General features: G+C 39.0%; 2 protein-coding genes and 1 pseudogene across 2 annotated transcripts; 1 reads left to right on the forward strand and 2 right to left on the reverse strand.

Annotated features, from left to right (window-relative positions):
* Window positions 1–1875: 1875 nt before the first annotated feature.
* On the forward strand, window positions 1876–5591 carry LOC137748042 (BTB/POZ domain-containing protein DOT3-like; annotated as a pseudogene).
* Window positions 5592–5731: 140 nt separating this feature from the next.
* LOC137748053 (uncharacterized) lies at window positions 5732–6426 on the reverse strand. The gene has a single exon (XM_068488155.1). It carries the CDS (start codon window positions 6424–6426, stop codon window positions 5908–5910), a length of 519 nt encoding a protein of 172 aa, XP_068344256.1. The 3' UTR covers window positions 5732–5907.
* A 654-nt stretch (window positions 6427–7080) lies between these two features.
* Window positions 7081–10473, reverse strand: LOC137746428 (UDP-N-acetylglucosamine transporter ROCK1-like). The gene is made up of 6 exons (XM_068486450.1): window positions 10248–10473; window positions 9874–10149; window positions 9413–9611; window positions 9185–9328; window positions 8112–8186; window positions 7081–7608 (listed from the first exon to the last, which is right to left on the reverse strand). The coding sequence occupies exons 1-6, from the start codon at window positions 10376–10378 to the stop codon at window positions 7447–7449; spliced, it is 987 nt and encodes a 328-aa protein (XP_068342551.1). The 5' UTR covers window positions 10379–10473; the 3' UTR covers window positions 7081–7446.
* Between the last annotated feature and the right edge of the window lie 7234 nt (window positions 10474–17707).

Raw genomic sequence — 17707 nt, forward strand, 5'->3', positions numbered from 1 at the left:
AGTGTAAGATTTTGACATAGTACGAAGCTAGTAAGGATTACAAGCGTAAATCCTTGAAGGATAAAGTTTTGGAGTACACCAGTTTGATAGAAATCCCAAAGAATAATTTGATTAATTGATTAAAAGCTTGAAAGATCATTACAAATGAGAAGCCAAATGACCTAAATAAACAAATTACCACCTGCCATTTCATAAGGTTTAGGTAATTAAAATGAAAGCAAATGACATTAATCAGACAAAAAACCAAAAGTCCGATTTTAATTTGACAGGCTTATGCTTACCATTAAACTTGACAGGCTTATGCTTACCATTAGTCTTATTCTTCTCGCCATTCTCTTCGAATCCATATATTACGGCCCCATAACAGACACAACAAACCAAAGTTGCGTCAATCCGGACGATACAAAAAATTCAAAACATCCACTTTCGGGATATGGCAAGAGCAAATAATCTAGTAACACGTAAATTACCAATTCTCCAATTACTTTTCTCAATTTCTTGCCGCTTCTTCTTTAATTTTATTGCATGTGAACTAATCTAATAGAAGACGTGACACATAATTGAGCGAAATGACGTTTTATGATTCATACAACCAACCCACTTAGTTGGATAAGACTTTGTTGTTGTTTTATCAAATTTTTTGGCAAACCATCACCGGACTAAACATTCGACATCCAGATTCCAACTCTACCAAGCACCTTAACTCTCAAATATGACTTTAAGTACAAAATTAAGAGTTAAATTTGTTGATATGAAAGTTTACTTTTGGGAATATATTGTGATGGTGGCGATTTCAGTGGTGTGCCGATTTCTTGCTTGACATGGGGTCGGTTGACTTATCTGTTTTTTATGTGGCTGTATTGTTGAAAAGGAAATTAGTACAACTTGTTGGCATAGATCTGGACAAGTTAAATACAATCCACAAGGCATCCACATGGAACCCTTAAGTAGATCGGATGTTACATCAACACTTCCAATCATTCTCTGTAAACATGAGATTCACAAAAGTTATACAAGACATTTGCATAACTCTTATTTTGATCTCTGATTTAAAATTGATATAACCCATCTTGAGTTTGCCAACTATTAATTATTTTGGTTATTCTATGGAAAGTCTTTGTTAAATAAGGAGAAAATGACACAAAATATTCTCAACTTTTGTCACATGATTTTGGCTCATTGTTTATTCAATTGAGGGTAACTTTGTCATTTTGGTTCTCATTAACAGAGATTTTTCACGAAATGACCAAAATTATTGATAATGGACAAACTCAATGACTACTTCTATCGATTTCAAATCTCAATGACCAAATTAAGAAGTTATGTCAATTTTAAGGATCATTTTGACTAAATATATATATATATATATATATATGTGTGTGTGTGTGTGTGTGTGTGTGTGTGGGGAATGGGTAGTAAGAAAGTTTCTCAAAAAAATGTGTCCCCCGATTCTTACTAATATATTGATGGAGTAAGATTCTCTCCCCTCTTATTCCTCTTCTCTCTCCTATTCTCACATTTTGTTTTTTGTCTTTTTATCTCTATAAAAATCAATATAAGATATTGACGTGTCTTAACCGCCGTTCAAATTGGAGGCATAGAAGGGGAGAGAGATTAGGAGAGAGACGATTCCTCCTATATTGATAGCCACACAACCATCTGTTGGTCGTTTCCATGATTACATGGCAGATAATAGACCTGTCAGAGCTGATAAACTCACATTCTCCATCTCTTTCAAACAACATAACATTTAGAAATTTGTTAGTCCCAAGCCAGCAACAATTAGAGAACGGCACTCCACCAACCCTCATAAGGAGTAGATCTACATTCTTCACAACCACATACTCACTTCTCATTCATTTATTCACGTCACATCCCCACTCTCTTATATCATGCTATTCCATCCAAATCTCTCTACCGTCTCTCATAACATATCCGGCCAAAAGCGTCGCCGTGAACATGTCCCTAAATCCACCGCAAATTCCAGAGGCCGAGGCCGATTACGAGGGCTCCGACAAACTTCACGACCAGCGCATCGTTGTTCCTACCAAACACATCACTATAGCCGGTAGCTTCGAAAAGAAACAACTGTCACGGTACAAGGAGAGAAAGTCTTGTCTAAATTCTAACTCTGCATATATTCCATAACGAGTAAAGACATTTATTTGGTGGATTTGTGCAGGTTTATCAATTCTCATGTCCCGACAGACCTAACCATTCAAGTTCAAGGCATCACCTTCGACGTCCACAAGGTAAACTTACAGAGCAATACAAACATGCACGGCTCGAGTCATAACTTCAACACACAACTACACAGTAGTCAATAAGTTCATGGTTCATTTCTCTTTGTTTTTGCAGTATCCCTTGGTATCGAAATGTGGCTACATAGGTCGATTGGAAATTCATCCTTCACCTTCAAATTTCGGTTATGACCTCAAGCTTGAAAACTTCCCCGGCGGATCAGAAACCTTTGAAATCATTTTAAAATTCTGTTATGGTCTTCCAGTGGACTTAAACCCTAACAATATAGCTCCGTTAAGATGCGCCTCGGAATTTCTAGAAATGACTGAAGAAGTTCAAGATGGAAATCTCATTTCTAAGACTGAAGCTTTTCTCACCTTGGTTGCCCTTTCTTCACGGAAAGACACCATTTCTGTGCTTAAATCTTGTGAAACTCTCTCTCCGTGGGCTGAAAATCTTCAAATCGTCAGACGCTGCTGTGACTCAATCGCTTGGAAGGCATCCAGAGAAAACGCCATTGGGGATGCAGATGGTCAAGAAGGCTGGTGGCTTAACGAAGTGTTTACCTTTCGAATAGATCATTTCATGAGGACTATAGCAGCAATAAAGGCAAAGAGTAACAGACCAGAGTTTGTTGGTAAATGTATCGTGCACTATGCAGAAAGATGGTTGACAGGCGTGGATATAGAGTTTGAAGGACTAAGAGGACATGGGCTTGGAAAAAATGACATGCAGTTCAGTGTATTGAATAGGAGGAAGGAGGACGGGGGTTACGAATACAGCAAGGAGCAAAAAGCAATTATTGAAAGCATAGTAAGCATACTACCTCCTCAAAACAAAGCTCTTCCATGTAAGTTCTTATTGCAGATGTTAAAGTTGGCCATGCTGTACTCTGCATCACCAGCGTTGATTTCAGAGCTTGAAAAGAGAGCCGGGATGATGTTAGAAGATGCCAATGTGAACGATTTGCTGATTCCTAGGTACTACAATGCAGATCAAGGGAAACTGGTTGAGTGAGTATTCTGCATTCTTTATTTACTATGAATTGGAAACATACAATAGATCTTAACAGCGTAACCAACCTTCATGTTCTTGTTAATTATCATAATGTGTAGTACAGTTCACCTGAAGAATGCACAATGCACGACATTGAAGTTGTGCAACGGATTGTGGAATATTTCTTGATGCATGAGCAGCAAGAACAGCGACAGAAGACTGGTAAAATTGCTGTTAGTAAGCTGTTAGACAACTACCTATCAGAGATTGCAGGAGACCCGAAACTCTCCATAACCAAGTTTCATGTAATGGCGGAATTACTGCCAGAAAATGCTCGAGCATGTGATGATGGACTTTACAGAGCCATTGATACCTATCTAAAGGTTACCTTCTCACCTGTTTCTCTAGTTTTACTTTATTTATAACCTAAAATCTTAACCCTTTTTCTTTCAGACTCATCCTACGCTGCCTGAGCATGACCGGAGAAGGCTATGCAGAATAATGAACTGCAATAAACTATCACTTGATGCGTGCATGCACGCTGCACAAAATGATCGACTGCCTATGAGAACCATTGTCCAGGTAACATTTTTCAAGTTTCAAATTGGCCCATGCTGAAACTTAGTCTAAAATGTTATGATATCATTTATATCCTTAAGGAATCTAGACCTTCTACCATGACAGATCTAAACGCTTGCATTCCAATTAAATTCAAAAATATGTATATTTAAAGTTTATCGTGTGGTAACAGGAAAATGAAATGTAACCCAAGAACCTCCACCAACCAGAGACTAAGGGACTTGTAGTTTATAAGCAGCATGATCAATGAAGCTAATTAGAGACCTTTGAGAAGATGAAAATACATGGCAAGAGAAAACTAAAAAAATTGAAATAAGTGCCTCATTTTTTGTTGCTTAGCACAATTTTTATGCATGCTGAATTCAAAGAGTAAACATATAGGCACCCGCCTAAGTGATGAAAACATGAGATGGGGCTCAGGCAGGTCTCGGGTTGAATAATCTAGCAATTGGAAGGAAAGACTTCAATCTCACACAAAACATGCTAGAAACTGAGTATTGTATAACAAAGTAACCGAACAAATTTCAAACTAAGAGTTCTCTAGTGAAATTTGAATTACACTGTAACCAGAAAAAAAAATTGAATTACACCAGCGTGATTAAATATATAGCAGCAAAGACCATCCAAATATAAATTCCAATCCGAATCTCTAATACGAACCCTAATTAGACATTTAAATCTTGTTGGGCTAAATTGATTGATGCATGTCAAAGATCACTCAACTGTTGCCCCTTTGAAATGAAAGAAAAATTACGTCATTTAAATAGAATACCTAAAATCATCAAATAAACAGAAAATTTTCAAAAACCTTAATTCTAATAGCATTCCTACAAACAGGGAAAAGACTGTTCTATATATACCCTTATCATAATGGAGAAGTAAAATCCTCACAAAGGCATAGACGCTTAACTGAGAATTCGGCAACCATTGCATTTATCACACATGGAGCCCATAATCTCAGAGCCAACTAGAACGTGGTCCATCAAAATTGACATCTCTTACTGTACAAAGCAGTTATGTAACATGTGCAGGTTCTGTTCTCAGAGCAAGTAAAGATGAGGACAGTGATGCAAGACAAGGAATCACCAAGTGGCGATAACTCTGAACAGGAGAGGAACCACTCATCAACAGATGCAGAGATTAAAAATCTTAAAGCAGAACTTGAGAATGTAAAAGTAACGATGGCAGAGCTGCAGAGGGACTACTCTGAACTGCAACACGAGTATGAAAGGATAATAAGCAAAAAGCAAAAGAATGTATCAGGTTGGAGTTTGGGATGGAGAAAAATCAAGAACTCTTTCCATACAAAAGTTGAGGAAAATGAAACTGGAAACAACCAACAAAGAACCAACCCATCTAGACGCAGAACCACCTCCATAAGAAGGTCGTCAATGTCCTAAACTGCATTAGCCTAGGAGGCAGAGACATTCCACATGATGTGGGAGTTATGCCTTCAAGACCATCATTTGTATCAGCTAGTTTGTTTACGAACACTTGGGGATAGTTGATAATTCGTAATTGCATACCTATACATAATGTATCAAATATACATTAAAAGAAATAAAGAGAACATGTCTGAAGTTTTCCTATCATTACACCTTACTTTTCCCTACAATAATCCTGGCTCCCATAGAACACCTGGCTCACTATATCCTTTGCTACAACTACAAGCCTGCAAATTTTCAGAACTGGATCGCACAAGGCGACGAAACATTTTTATGGACAAATATAATAAACTTGTTGAGTAGCAGCCGTCATTTTTTTACACCTTACACCGATTGCCAACCAAACAAAACACATTTCTTTCATATCATATGTCATAATAATCCCATTAAATTCCGTCCTCGACAATTTCAAACCTTATGAACAACCACCAGGTTAAGTAAAACACATAACCGCGCAATATAAGACAAGATTAACAATAAACATAACACCGAAATGCTCCTCTAATCGAACACCAAATGCTGCAGTCCTAGCAAAGAGAGGTTCACTAGCAAAATAGCCACTAAATGGCCATATAATTCATCAAACCCTAAAATATCACAAATTCGAAATCTCCAAATAAAAACCCTAAAATCTCATCAAACCTGCCTAGCGAAACCTCATGTTGCTCCAGGGAAACTTGGCGGCGCCCTCGCCAAAAACAGCCGAACCCTTAGCGCTGCTCTTACCCCTGCGAGCGCTCTGCGGCTGCTGCTGCCATTCCTTGTTCCCGTAAAGCCAATGCTTCTCGGTGTCGCCCTCTTCAACGACGGCAGACTTGGACTGGTTGACCGCCTGCTGATTGCGGTCCTGCTGGACGATTCCGATGGGATAGAGGTCCTGGGAGAGGGAGAGGGGGGCCTTGAGGGTGACGTAGGCCTTCTTGTAGTCGGGCTTTGCGATGAGAAGACCGCCGCGCTTCTTCTTCTTGCCCTCCATGTTTAGGGTGCGGACCTTGTCGACCTGGAAGCCGTAGAGGGACTCCATGACGCGCTTGATTTCGATCTTGGAGGCCGATGGGATGGTTTTGAGAGCGATTTCTGTGATGTTGGTGAAATTGTTGGGCATCAAAAGCTTGATGGGTAGGTTCGCGAAGTGGACTACCCTCCTTCCCAATCTGCTTCCCATGTCGAATTTCTCTCCTCTCTGAATTTGGTACGATGGAGCAGCCGCGGGTGAAGAGCTTTGTGTGCGTGAGATGAGCTTCGTGCTTCACTTTTCATTTCTCAGTGGAAGTGGGCCTCAGTTGACGACGGAGCCTAAAACAAGGTTGCAACGGCCCAATAATACACGCATGAATCACCTATCGACAATCAGATATGATCATTGGATCTCGTTACAACATATATTAGTGTTAATGGGTTGTGTACTAAGTCATTACCAATCTTGTATTACAAACAAATAATAACGAAGTCTTATCCCATTAAGTGAGATCATTTATATAAATTCTAGAACGTTATTGCGCTCCAAGTATTCCATGTCTTTTCTTAAAGTCTCTGTTTATATCTTCTGATGCCTTCCTCTACCCTTTTTACCAGGAGTCTCTGTCTCATAATCGTATTTTCTAATTGAAGTATATGTAGATCTTCGTTTTACATGTCCAAAACGATCTTAACCAATTTTCTTTCATTTTATCGTCAATTGCGACCACTTCTATTTTATTTCAGATATTCTCGTTCTTAATCTTATCACTTATCGTGTGGCCACACATCCAACAAAGCATTCTCGTCCCTAGCCAATACTGGGCATTTCATTCGTTGTAACCAACAATCTTGTGGAGAATAAAACATAAAAAGGTAACAATTTTATTGATCTCCAGCGTCCACACTATTACATATCCCATAGAAGCATAATCTTGCAATGATAAATCATCATCTCAAAAATCTTCATTTATCTGTTGGACTATTACAACAAGAAAACATTACAATTACCTTCGTACCAGTTGCGACACCGGTCAAAGAGGTATCTGAGCAAATGAGAACCCGGGTCAAATATTTAACCCGAAAACAATGCGTGATTGTATTTGGAATCAATAAATTCCAATACCTCTCCACCGTTCTGGAATCAACTAACTCCAATATGTCCAAACCATTTAAAGCCGTTTTGATCAGGGGGGCTAAAACAACTCCCCCGATGTTGCAACAGGACTTACGCTTCTTTCTTTTTAACACGGTATGGATACTTCTGGTATATCGAAATGCTGCTGACCACGAGAGGAAGCGCCAGGAGACAATACAGTGAAGGTGGTTTCCCTTCAAAAATGAACTGCAGCATAGCGGTAACAAGAAGGGCAGAAACAATAACAAACCCCTGCAACCATGTTAGATAGAGCTTCTGCGGTAAGTACATTTAAAACTGAATTGGCCTTTGCAAGAATGAAACTGTATAAGAAATTTGTTTATGGCTGGAGCGAGTTATCTTCCAGCCATTCGCACCAAAATGATCACTCAGAAACTATAAGTGCATGCCAAAGGATAGATTTAACTTACCAAACCATTTGGCATATTTTGTCAGATTTTGAAAGAATTTTCAATGAAGAACAGGATGAAACTTAAGAACTACGGAGAACTTATTCAGCTGAGATGTTCTGTGAATAAAGAAGATCAAGGTAACTTAGCTATTGTTTTCTTAAAAGTAGGTAGCATGTTGATTCTAGTGGTCAAGCATAGCAGTGAATTAATAAACTATGTAGGTTTTAACCCTTTCTCTTCGCTTTCAGCCTCAGTTTGCAACAAAATATTAGAAAAAAAGCTAATAGTAAGCTTGAGAGCAACAAGCAACCGCTCTTGTGATCCTTATTTTGTCAAACTTACCTTTTTAACGCCGCCAGCATAACTTGTGACTAGGCCAACAAGAATTCCACCAAGGGCATTGGACATAACTGGGATCTGAGAAAAAAATAATAATGATTATTATTAATTGAAAAGGCACACCATAACTCATGCAACGCATAGTTAACAGAGAATAACATTACATTTGTTTTCTTTGCCAAGTACTATTAATTAAAAAGTTATATCTTCTCAATAATAATTTGGATGGATGGTACAGACAACTTTTATTCTTTTAGTTATTTTATTTTGTTGATGAAGCAGGATGTTTCAAATACAACACAGAAAAGTAAACCCCAGCATGCACCACTTTCCTTAACAGAAGATAATTACTGCCACAGATTTAATCCTATGATGTAAAAAAAATACAAAGTTTTTGCACGCAAATAGAATTAGACCCAACTCGGGAGCAACTTAATATTGGAACAACTGGGATAAAACAGGCCTTCTATATAATTGTGTTTTGAACAGGGACTATATAGTTTCTATGGTTACAACTTACAAATCAGACTCAAGTAAACAGCAAAGGAGAGCTGGAACAAAAAAAAAACACAACACCAAGAAAGAAAGAAAGAAAGAGGAAAACAGATGTTATGCAGACGGATATCTAAACAATAACAGCAGACCAAAGAGGAGCAGCATGACCATCCAAAATTTTTTTTTTATCTGCCTTCAAAACTAAACCAATGGTTTTGGTGGTTTTGATTATTGCATGTGTGTGTTACTAAGCAATTAAAGAAACTCAGGTATGTTTGGATGAGAGATTTAACTTAAATTAGTTAGAAACGCACTACAAAAGTTTTGGTGGAGGCATTTGCATGGACAAGACACAATGCATTTAAACGCCTTTGTAAATGACTAATTGAAATTGTTTATGCCTTGTAATGATCATCTACTGCATTTAAAATCCCTCCATGCAATGCCTTGGGGTTCATTTGTAACCAATTTATCCTAAATTCCCTTGGTAGTTGCAAATTCCTCATCCGTGTATAGCCCCAACGGAGTCAAACAAATATTCAAAACTCAAGGAAAATGTCAAATATCATAATGGTCATTACCCAAGTTGTCAAAGTCCATCCATAAAAATAGCCATGTTTTCTGATAGCTTCTCCATCTGGAGACTTAGAGGTACTAACCAACAAGCATAAACTTCCCACAATAGACATCTCTACGGTCATCAAATACGATGAGTGTTTCTTAACCTGGAATATAAGAGCAATAAAGTTAAATTGACCAGACTAGGGAATAGCATCTTCAAACTACAAAAACCGAAACGTTTTGCTAACCTGGGAAGCCCATTGACACAAAGAGGACGCCAAACCTGAGAGCACAGAGGCCACCAAAACGGGAATAATCCCACTAAACAATATCTGGTCAGAACTGCCGCCACTAGTCCCTTTTTTGGAGCTTTCCCCAAAACTTAAAAGGACAGCGGCCATAATCAACAAGAAGAGCGCCCCAATCTGTTGAATCGATTGCTTCTGCCTACACACAACAGATTTGTACTCAAAGATCAATCTAATGGGTAATCTCAGACACCTCAGAACTCTCCGAATCATCTCACATTACGTTAATCCATCAAGTAGAAACCAAAAACCAATACATTGCAGGCTCAAACCACACCAAAACCAGTCTAATGGGTACCATACCATCGATATTCAAACACCTTAGAGCTCTTTAAAAACTACCATAGCTACTTAACCCAACATGAACATTTCGGAGTTTACAATGTGTTCATCCCACATACCTTAAAATCAAATACGTAAAGAAAGCAGTGAAAATGATTTTAGTCTGGTTGAGCATTGAGAAGGTGAGGGAATCAAGGTTCTTGTAAGAAATCTGCAGCAAACTATTCTGCAATGCGTAAATGGCGGCAGGGAGCCCCGAGGCGGTCAACGCACCAACCAAAGTCCACTCTCTGTACACCTTCTTCAAGCTGCCGTCTCTGGCCATGAAAATTAGGGCACAGATAACCTTGGCTATCTCGCACGTCAGAACCGACGACGTTACGATCACTTCCCTACTGCGAGAAGAAATTCCAGACGAAACATACAAGTTTCAGAGAATTAATGGATGATTTGGGGTGAAAATGTTAGGGATCGAGGAAGGGGGCGGGAGTACCTGGTGAAGCGTTTCGAGATGAGGGGCTGAACTCCGTATTGGAGTGTGAGTAGGAGGGAAAAGAGCCAGACCCTTGAGTTCATTTGCTCAGAGTTCGGCGGCGCCGGAATTTTTTTCTTGGCGGCCGCCATTTTTGGCGGCGAACTTCAGAGAGAGACCGTTGGAGATTTTTCCTGTAATTTGCTTGACGCTATTTTTTCCGTATGTTTCTGTTCAGAATCGTCTTTTGTTTCTACTTTGGGAAAACTCGGGGGCTGGGGCGGTCCCGACTCAAAGTAAAATGGCGTCGTTTGGATGCACGGTTTTTTTTTTTTTTTTTTTTAATACATTGATATTTTTTTTTTTTTTTTTAATACATTAATTTTTTTCTTGGCGGCCGCCATTTTTGGCGGCGAACTTGAGAGAGAGAGAGACCGTTGGAGATTTTTCCTGTTATTTGCTTGACGTTATTTTTTCCGTATGTTTCTGTTCAGAATCGTCTTTTGCTTCTACTTTGGGAAGACTCGGGGGCTGGGGCGGTCCCTACTCATAGTAAAATGGCGTCGTTTGGATGCACGGTTTTTTTTTTTTTTTTTTTTTTTTTTTTTTTTTTTTTTTTAATACATTGATATTTTTACATTAAACGGAGGGAGATTTCAGGAAAGCCACACAATAAGCAATCTAATTTGGTATCGAATTCGCTATCTACGAGATCCAAACATAATATCTTTCACTTTCTTGTGAAGAAGAATATCACCAAACCTTAATACTGAGTGGCTATAAGATTTTATCTCGCTTAACATTTTTACAAGGAAACTAACCTTTAGGGCTATGCCCAACAAAATAGGAAATTTTAACGAAAAACTCCTGGTATTGTTTATTTTAACGAAAAATCACATTTTTACACTAAAAAGTCAATCATGGTACTATTCACTTTATCTTTTATTTTGTCTTTATCGTTAAAACTCAAAGTTTTCAAGCCTTTTTCATTAGTTTTCCTAACAAAATAACTTAATTAGGGAACAGTAAGTAAAAATAAGTATTTTTTAAGGAAAAAAATCAAGGTAAGTGACCATTTACCACAGTAATGAAAAGGTGTTCAACATTTATATGACGGCGTGAGTTCAAGCCAGGATTGATGGCTTGAAAGATCATGCAAACAGTCAAGTAAGCATCACCTTAACTTGAAGTGATATTTTTTATGGAAATATTCTGTTGTCTCTGTTGTCTGCCACTTGCCAGGCTATTAATTTGGACTGTTGATTAGGCATGTCCTTTTTGAATTTGTGGTCCAAATCAAGAGTTTGGCGGTAGAACATGTCATTGCAATTCAATTTAGAGTTCCATCTGTACTTTGTTCCAAAACCAGCGTCAGAATACATTAGAGCTGCTTCTTCTTTATCTCCATATAATTAATTAGTCATCTTTGCTGATCCAATGCTGATCAATGCATATACCCTGAAAATACTCCTACCACAAAAGAAGCATACTATTACCGGACAATATTTGAGAAGTTCTTTCCAAAGGTGACATACAAATTCTATGAAGAGCCAAGGAAAGCGGGCTGCATGAAAGAGATTTTATTCACTTGCCTTGTCATTATATCTTGCTTCATTTTTTTGTTCATCACGATGGAGTTGGTGAAAGATTTCTGTGCACGCTGTATTCTTGTACTAAGCAGGCAAATAGTATCTAATGAAATTATGATGGGCATGCTATTTCTTTGCTCTCATGTTTAATAGTGCACCTTGATGAAAAATGGGTAAGGGTTGGTTTAATTAAGTGTGTTCAATCTGCTATTTCTTAACAGATTGCTGCCAGATCAACAGTTCCCGGTGGTCCAAGTGTGGCATGCAGTACAGCAAAAGCTGTGGAATGGGATGCAGAATGGTCAAAAAATCCTGATCCATCTGGTCGGGCTGCACTTGGTATTCATGCAGCTGCGTACGAGGAGGCAGCAGGGAATGCAAGTAATGGAAATGTTCTCAGTGGCTCTCAAAAAGTACAAGAAGGGATTGTAGCGAAAGCTGCCGCCGTTGTTTGAGTTCAACTCAATTTCAAAATGATGGGTTCAGGTCTTAGTTGCAGTTGGGTTATACTTTTTATAGGTTGCTAATTAACTAGTTAGTATTGGTTTCTTTTCCTACATGTGGATCAGTTCAAATTTTCTTGGATGAGACTGGACTTGTAATTGTGTATGGTTCTACATGTCTATTCAAAGTCGGATAACAGAAAAATGTCACTTGGAGAAGCGCCTGAAGATTGTTTTGGAGTGCCAATAACAGCTCTCTAATTAAAGGGAAAAGCTTGGCACCTTAAGATTGAGGAGTTACAATCATGTCCAACCGTTGGTTTCGGTCATAAGCTGATGAGCATCACTGGACTTTTGAGCCTGGTTTTGAGACGGTCTGTTTGGGGAGTGAGGCTCTGCCACTGCAGGATCAACAAACCCCACCAACAAAATGTAGCACAAAGTTTAAGCAAATACCAAATAGATGTTGTAAGAGATTACATTCGTTCAAGATGGTCTACTTACACCTACTACTTCGTCGGAACGCTTCCTTTACTCTCATCATAAGCTGAAGTATTTACGACATACTATGTCATAATGTCCAAACAATACATAGGTGTGAAATATATACTCTCAACACATTTAACCAGATTACAGTTTTTAATTACTCCCACGCAGATTTCCTCTATACATACATACATATACCAAATATGGCCCAGAGACGTCAGGGAAGTTAAAAACGTCTAATTTACTTTGCTTTATAATTTAATTTATAAACAGGCAAAGAATATGTATAAAGATAATAACACTGATTAAAAATTGGAATGAACAAAGATGAAGGATAATAAAAATTGCAATTAGAAAAGATGAGATATGGTAAAGCTGAATTTTGATGGATTGGTGTCCAAGAACAAGGCGGCTGCGACTTTTGTTCTCACAAATTGTGATGGCCATGTTGTGAGAGCGGGTGTTTTAAACCATGATGGGGCCACTATTACTTTCGCTGAAGTTATGGGCTTAAAAGAATGCCTTAAGAGCAAGCCCAGCGTTGGGTTTGGCTCGGGGGACAGGCGAGAAAACAAGGGCCCGAGGGTCAGGGGATGAGCTCCAGCGTGGGCCAGCCTGACCGAAGGGGGAGGCACAAGCTCCGAGCCCGTGGGGGATTGCCAGCCCGAGAGCCCGAGGTGGACATGACGTCAGGCTGACGCCAGGCTGGCGTCAGCGCAATATTTAATTTTTTTTGTGTCAGGCGCATGCACCCCACCCGCGCGTGGGGGCGCGTCGCCGACACAAAAATCAGAAAAAAAAAAAGTCTGTCAGTTACCGTTGGGAAGCCACGTGGCTTCCCACGATCCGTTAGATCTCAACGGTCACTTAATGTGGACCGTTCGATCTCAACGGTAAAAAAAAAAAAAAAAAAAGTCATATAAATAAATAAATAAAAAATAGTTTTAAAATTAAGAAAAGTTACCGTTGTGACACGTGGCACAATCTGGAGTGTTGGAATTCAAATTTTTTATATCCAACGGCAGAGATTAATTAATTGAATAAAAATTTAAAAAAAATTGTAAAAAATTCAAAAAAATTCAAAAAAAAAATCTGAAAAATCTAAAAAAAATTGTAAAAAAAAATTGTTTTTACTTTTCTATAAATACCTTCTCAGTATCACAATTTCATATTTTCTCAACTACTTTCACTCACATTCCTTTCTTTGTCTCAAAGTTTGAATCCATTTTTTTCAACAAAATGACCACTGGTGCAGGTACGAATTGGTCGCTTATTGAAGATGTTGCGTTGTATACTAGCTGGGTTGAAGTTACTCATAGTTCGCTTACGGGTAATAAGATACAGTTGCGAGAAATGTGGAGTCTTATTCATACCAATTTTCTTGAGAAAATTGGTGGGAAAAGAACCAAAGAATCGATGTTCAGTCGTTGGAAATTACTTAGCCAATTGTTTAGTACGTGGAGAGACGCCTTGGCACAAGCTAGTAGTAATATTCGAAGTGGGGAAAATTGACACACCCCGACCCAGAAAGTCCACTTGGACCCTGAATCGAGCTGTGCTGGCCGACACCTGGAAGGTGACGAAGCCATAAAATGTGATAGTGTAAAAAAATGAATAAATTTGAATCTAAAAGTGTCTAAGTACCAGAGTGCGCTATGAGTGGGAGCGAACCCATTTCACACGCGATGTCAGAGCATAAGTAAGGTACAGTAGTGTGGGTAAGAATCATACCCTCAGAAATATCCAATAATACTAAGATTCACCACAGATTCTTGTCGATACAAACTCAGCAGCTAAAACCTGGAGGGCAGCAAACAGAAGGTGTGAGTAAGCAATAAAACCAAGCTTCCCAAAGTTATTACCTCTCTAAAAGTAAGGCCCTAAATGTAAAACCCGTATCGTTTTCCATAAGACAGTACAACATATATACATATATCCAAACCATACTCAGAAATGACCAAAACCACGGTTTGCCATCAAATCCACCATACATTAATAAGTAGGCCAAATGAACTAAATCAATACAAAGTAATATATCAGTCAGAGTCATCTAAAATGACATGTACAACTTATCCGTATATCATCGATCATGGCTAGCATATAAGTCAGAGTCACCTATAGTGACCTGTACGACTTATCCATATCTCATCAATCCTGGCTAGCATATAAGTCAGAGTCACCTCTAGTGACCTGTACGACTTATCCATATCTCATCAATCCTGGCTAGCATATAAGTCGGAGTCACCTATAGTGACCTGTACGACTTATCTATATCTCATCAATCCTGGCTAGCATATAAGTCGGAGTCACCTATAGTGACCTGTACGACTTATCTATATCTCATCAATCCTGGCTAGCATATAGCTCAATAAGTATACCTGCACACGAGTCGGAACCACCTAAAGTGGTCTGTACGACAGGTCTGGGTGTAAATAAATACGCTCAAGTGCTACGATCACGTGAAGACTGGGCGAATAATCGCGGGTCACCTACGAGTCGGAACCACCTAAAGTGGTCTGTACGACAGGACTGTGCACCTACCTTGGATCCAAGGTGAGCGTAAGGTGCGGGAGGTGAACATCACGTGAAGGACTGTGCCCTGGCCACGGGCGGGAGCACTAACACCGGGGTGCAGGTTTATGAGCTCTCAATGCATCTCAATATAACATGTGCAACTCATGGCAACCAGTACGATAGTATCGAAGTTGCCTAACTCATAAATGTAGTCATGCTATAACGCAATCGATTCAACTAATACCATAAACTCACCTAAACTTACCTGGGTGTCCTGAGTTCACCTTTGCACTTGAAAGCATTCCCAATAATTATATGCAAGTAATATACATATGGATATATCATGATGCAATCTACTACTCAACCATGTCGTAGCATTTTCAATTATAAACAATATGGTGTGAAGTGTACAATCAGTAACGCCCTACTCTCAAACTACTTATTTTCAGGGATAATTATCCATGACAACCTAATTAACTCTAATTTAACTAACTAATTCACAAAACTAAAACGTGTCTTTACCAATTTCCTTCGCATTACTCAATTTCCCAAGCAAGGCTTTTGTCTCAAATATTTTATGGCTGCATCTAACGTCTTGTTAGACTGCCTACGTACCCTAAACAGGGATCAAGCCATTCGTAGTTCATATAGGTACTTCAAGCATTCACAATAATTATATGAAGGTAATATACCTAATCAATTTAAAAGTGTCGATAGAACTCTCAATAATATGCACAATAAAAAGGAAAAGATCCACTCACCTGGAGTCCACGCTAAGATTCTCTAGCGCACACATCGAGGCGTCCTGAATGATTGGTCCCTGTGACCAATTATCAAATCACATCTCAGAACTCTTATCCGAAGAATACGTAATTCACATAAAACACAACCTCAACGACATTCTAAAATAGTTTGATACCCATTGACCACAAGTCAACCGTCGATCAAAGATCGACGGTAGGGTTTACAACCTTGTATAACTTGACCCGGAAGATCCGCATATCAGATTTCCAATCCGCAACTCCCAATGATCCACAATATGTTTCTAGAATAACATATTAAAGTTTCATTACGATCCAACGGTCAGATCTCCGCCAATTGCCTAAAACAAGTGGCCGTGAACATTTATTTTACTAACTTACAAATCCAATTCAGGAAGATCCGTAAGTCGGATTCCCGATCCATAAATTCCTATGATCCTTAAATATTACGTATTATAATGTATCCAATTTTGGTGACGATCCAACGGTCGGATCATCGATTCACATTTTAATCAAGTAACGTATCGTAACGAATTTAGGTTCCAACTATCAACCTACGTCATTCAAATGACAAAACTGAATTCAAAACATTCGAAATAGCCTAAAAATAGCATTGGCGGCTCACTGGCCACGCGCCGCCGCGGGTGGCGGTCGGCCGCCCCGACTCGCCGGAAAATCCAACTATTTCCAAAAATTCTCAAACTTCACAGAAATGAAGATCTCAGTGAGTGGAGCAACTTTCATACCTGCCACGAAGTCCAAAAGTGGACGGAAGATGGTCAATTTTTCCCACGAAGCCGGCGGGTGCCTAAAACTTCCCGACATCGATTCGTCGTCTACGGTGGTCCAACGGGGTCAAGGTTGGTTGGGTTTTGCTCCTGGGATGATGGGCTACAAAGCCCAAGTGGTGGCATCGGCCATTGCTTTGCCGATTTGCCGGAAAATCGAAAAGGGTGGCCGGAGCACCATTGATTTTCGTCAACTTTCGTGGCCCCAAACCGCCCCATACCATGGTTAATCAAGGTGGTTCTTGGGTGGGTTTTGTAGAGGGGAATGAGAGCTTCAAGATGGTGGTGGTGGCATCCAAAAAATCCACCGAAGTTGGCCGGAATCGGCCTTGGAAGATGGTCTCGCGGTGGTGCGGGTATGGGTGCACGGGAAGCTTTCTTCCCTTTTTTTTTTTTTTTTTTCTTTTCTTTTCCTTCTTTTCTTTTTGATTGGCTGCAAGCTTAACTCTTATTTTCTAATTGGTTCCTTGTCCCTTTAATTTAATTGGTCCACTAATCCCACAATGTGGGAATTCAAATATTTAAATAACCAATTTCAAACGTCAATAAGTATACCGTTATAATCCGGACTCGCAAACGGATTTCGCCTATACGTTCGTACCAAAGAGTACTACGAGGATATGCTTAAAGAATAAGTCTCACATCTCTCAAGTCGATGGTCAACGGAAGTCAAAGTCCTTGCCTCTAGGGCAATTTCGTAAATTCACGCTTTTAAAATAAAATAAAAACGTAAAATTTGGAACGGGTTGTCACAAAAATTACTCGGATCAGGTAACAATATATTATTTATTTGATACCCAAATTTACATTATAATTTATTGTTTGTATTATTTATTTGTTACGTACAAAATTTATTATTTATTGTTTGTATTATTTATTTGTTATTTATTATTTATTATT

The sequence above is a fragment of the Pyrus communis genome, chromosome 1, assembly GCF_963583255.1.
Source record: "Pyrus communis chromosome 1, drPyrComm1.1, whole genome shotgun sequence".
Taxonomy (NCBI): Eukaryota; Viridiplantae; Streptophyta; class Magnoliopsida; order Rosales; family Rosaceae; genus Pyrus; species Pyrus communis.

Excerpts from the sequence above, each read along its gene's own strand:
- LOC137748053 (XM_068488155.1), bottom strand. The coding sequence starts at position 6,426 with ATGGGAAGCAGATTGGGAAGGAGGGTAGTCCACTTCGCGAACCTACCC.
- LOC137746428 (XM_068486450.1), bottom strand. The coding sequence starts at position 10,378 with ATGGCGGCCGCCAAGAAAAAAATTCCGGCGCCGCCGAACTCTGAGCAA. Across the intron at positions 9,329-9,412 it reads TGTGTCAATGGGCTTCCCAG|GTTAAGAAACACTCATCGTA; the intron begins GTTAGCAAAACG and ends CTTATATTCCAG. Across the intron at positions 7,609-8,111 it reads ATGCTGGCGGCGTTAAAAAG|GGGTTTGTTATTGTTTCTGC; the intron begins GTAAGTTTGACA and ends ACATGGTTGCAG.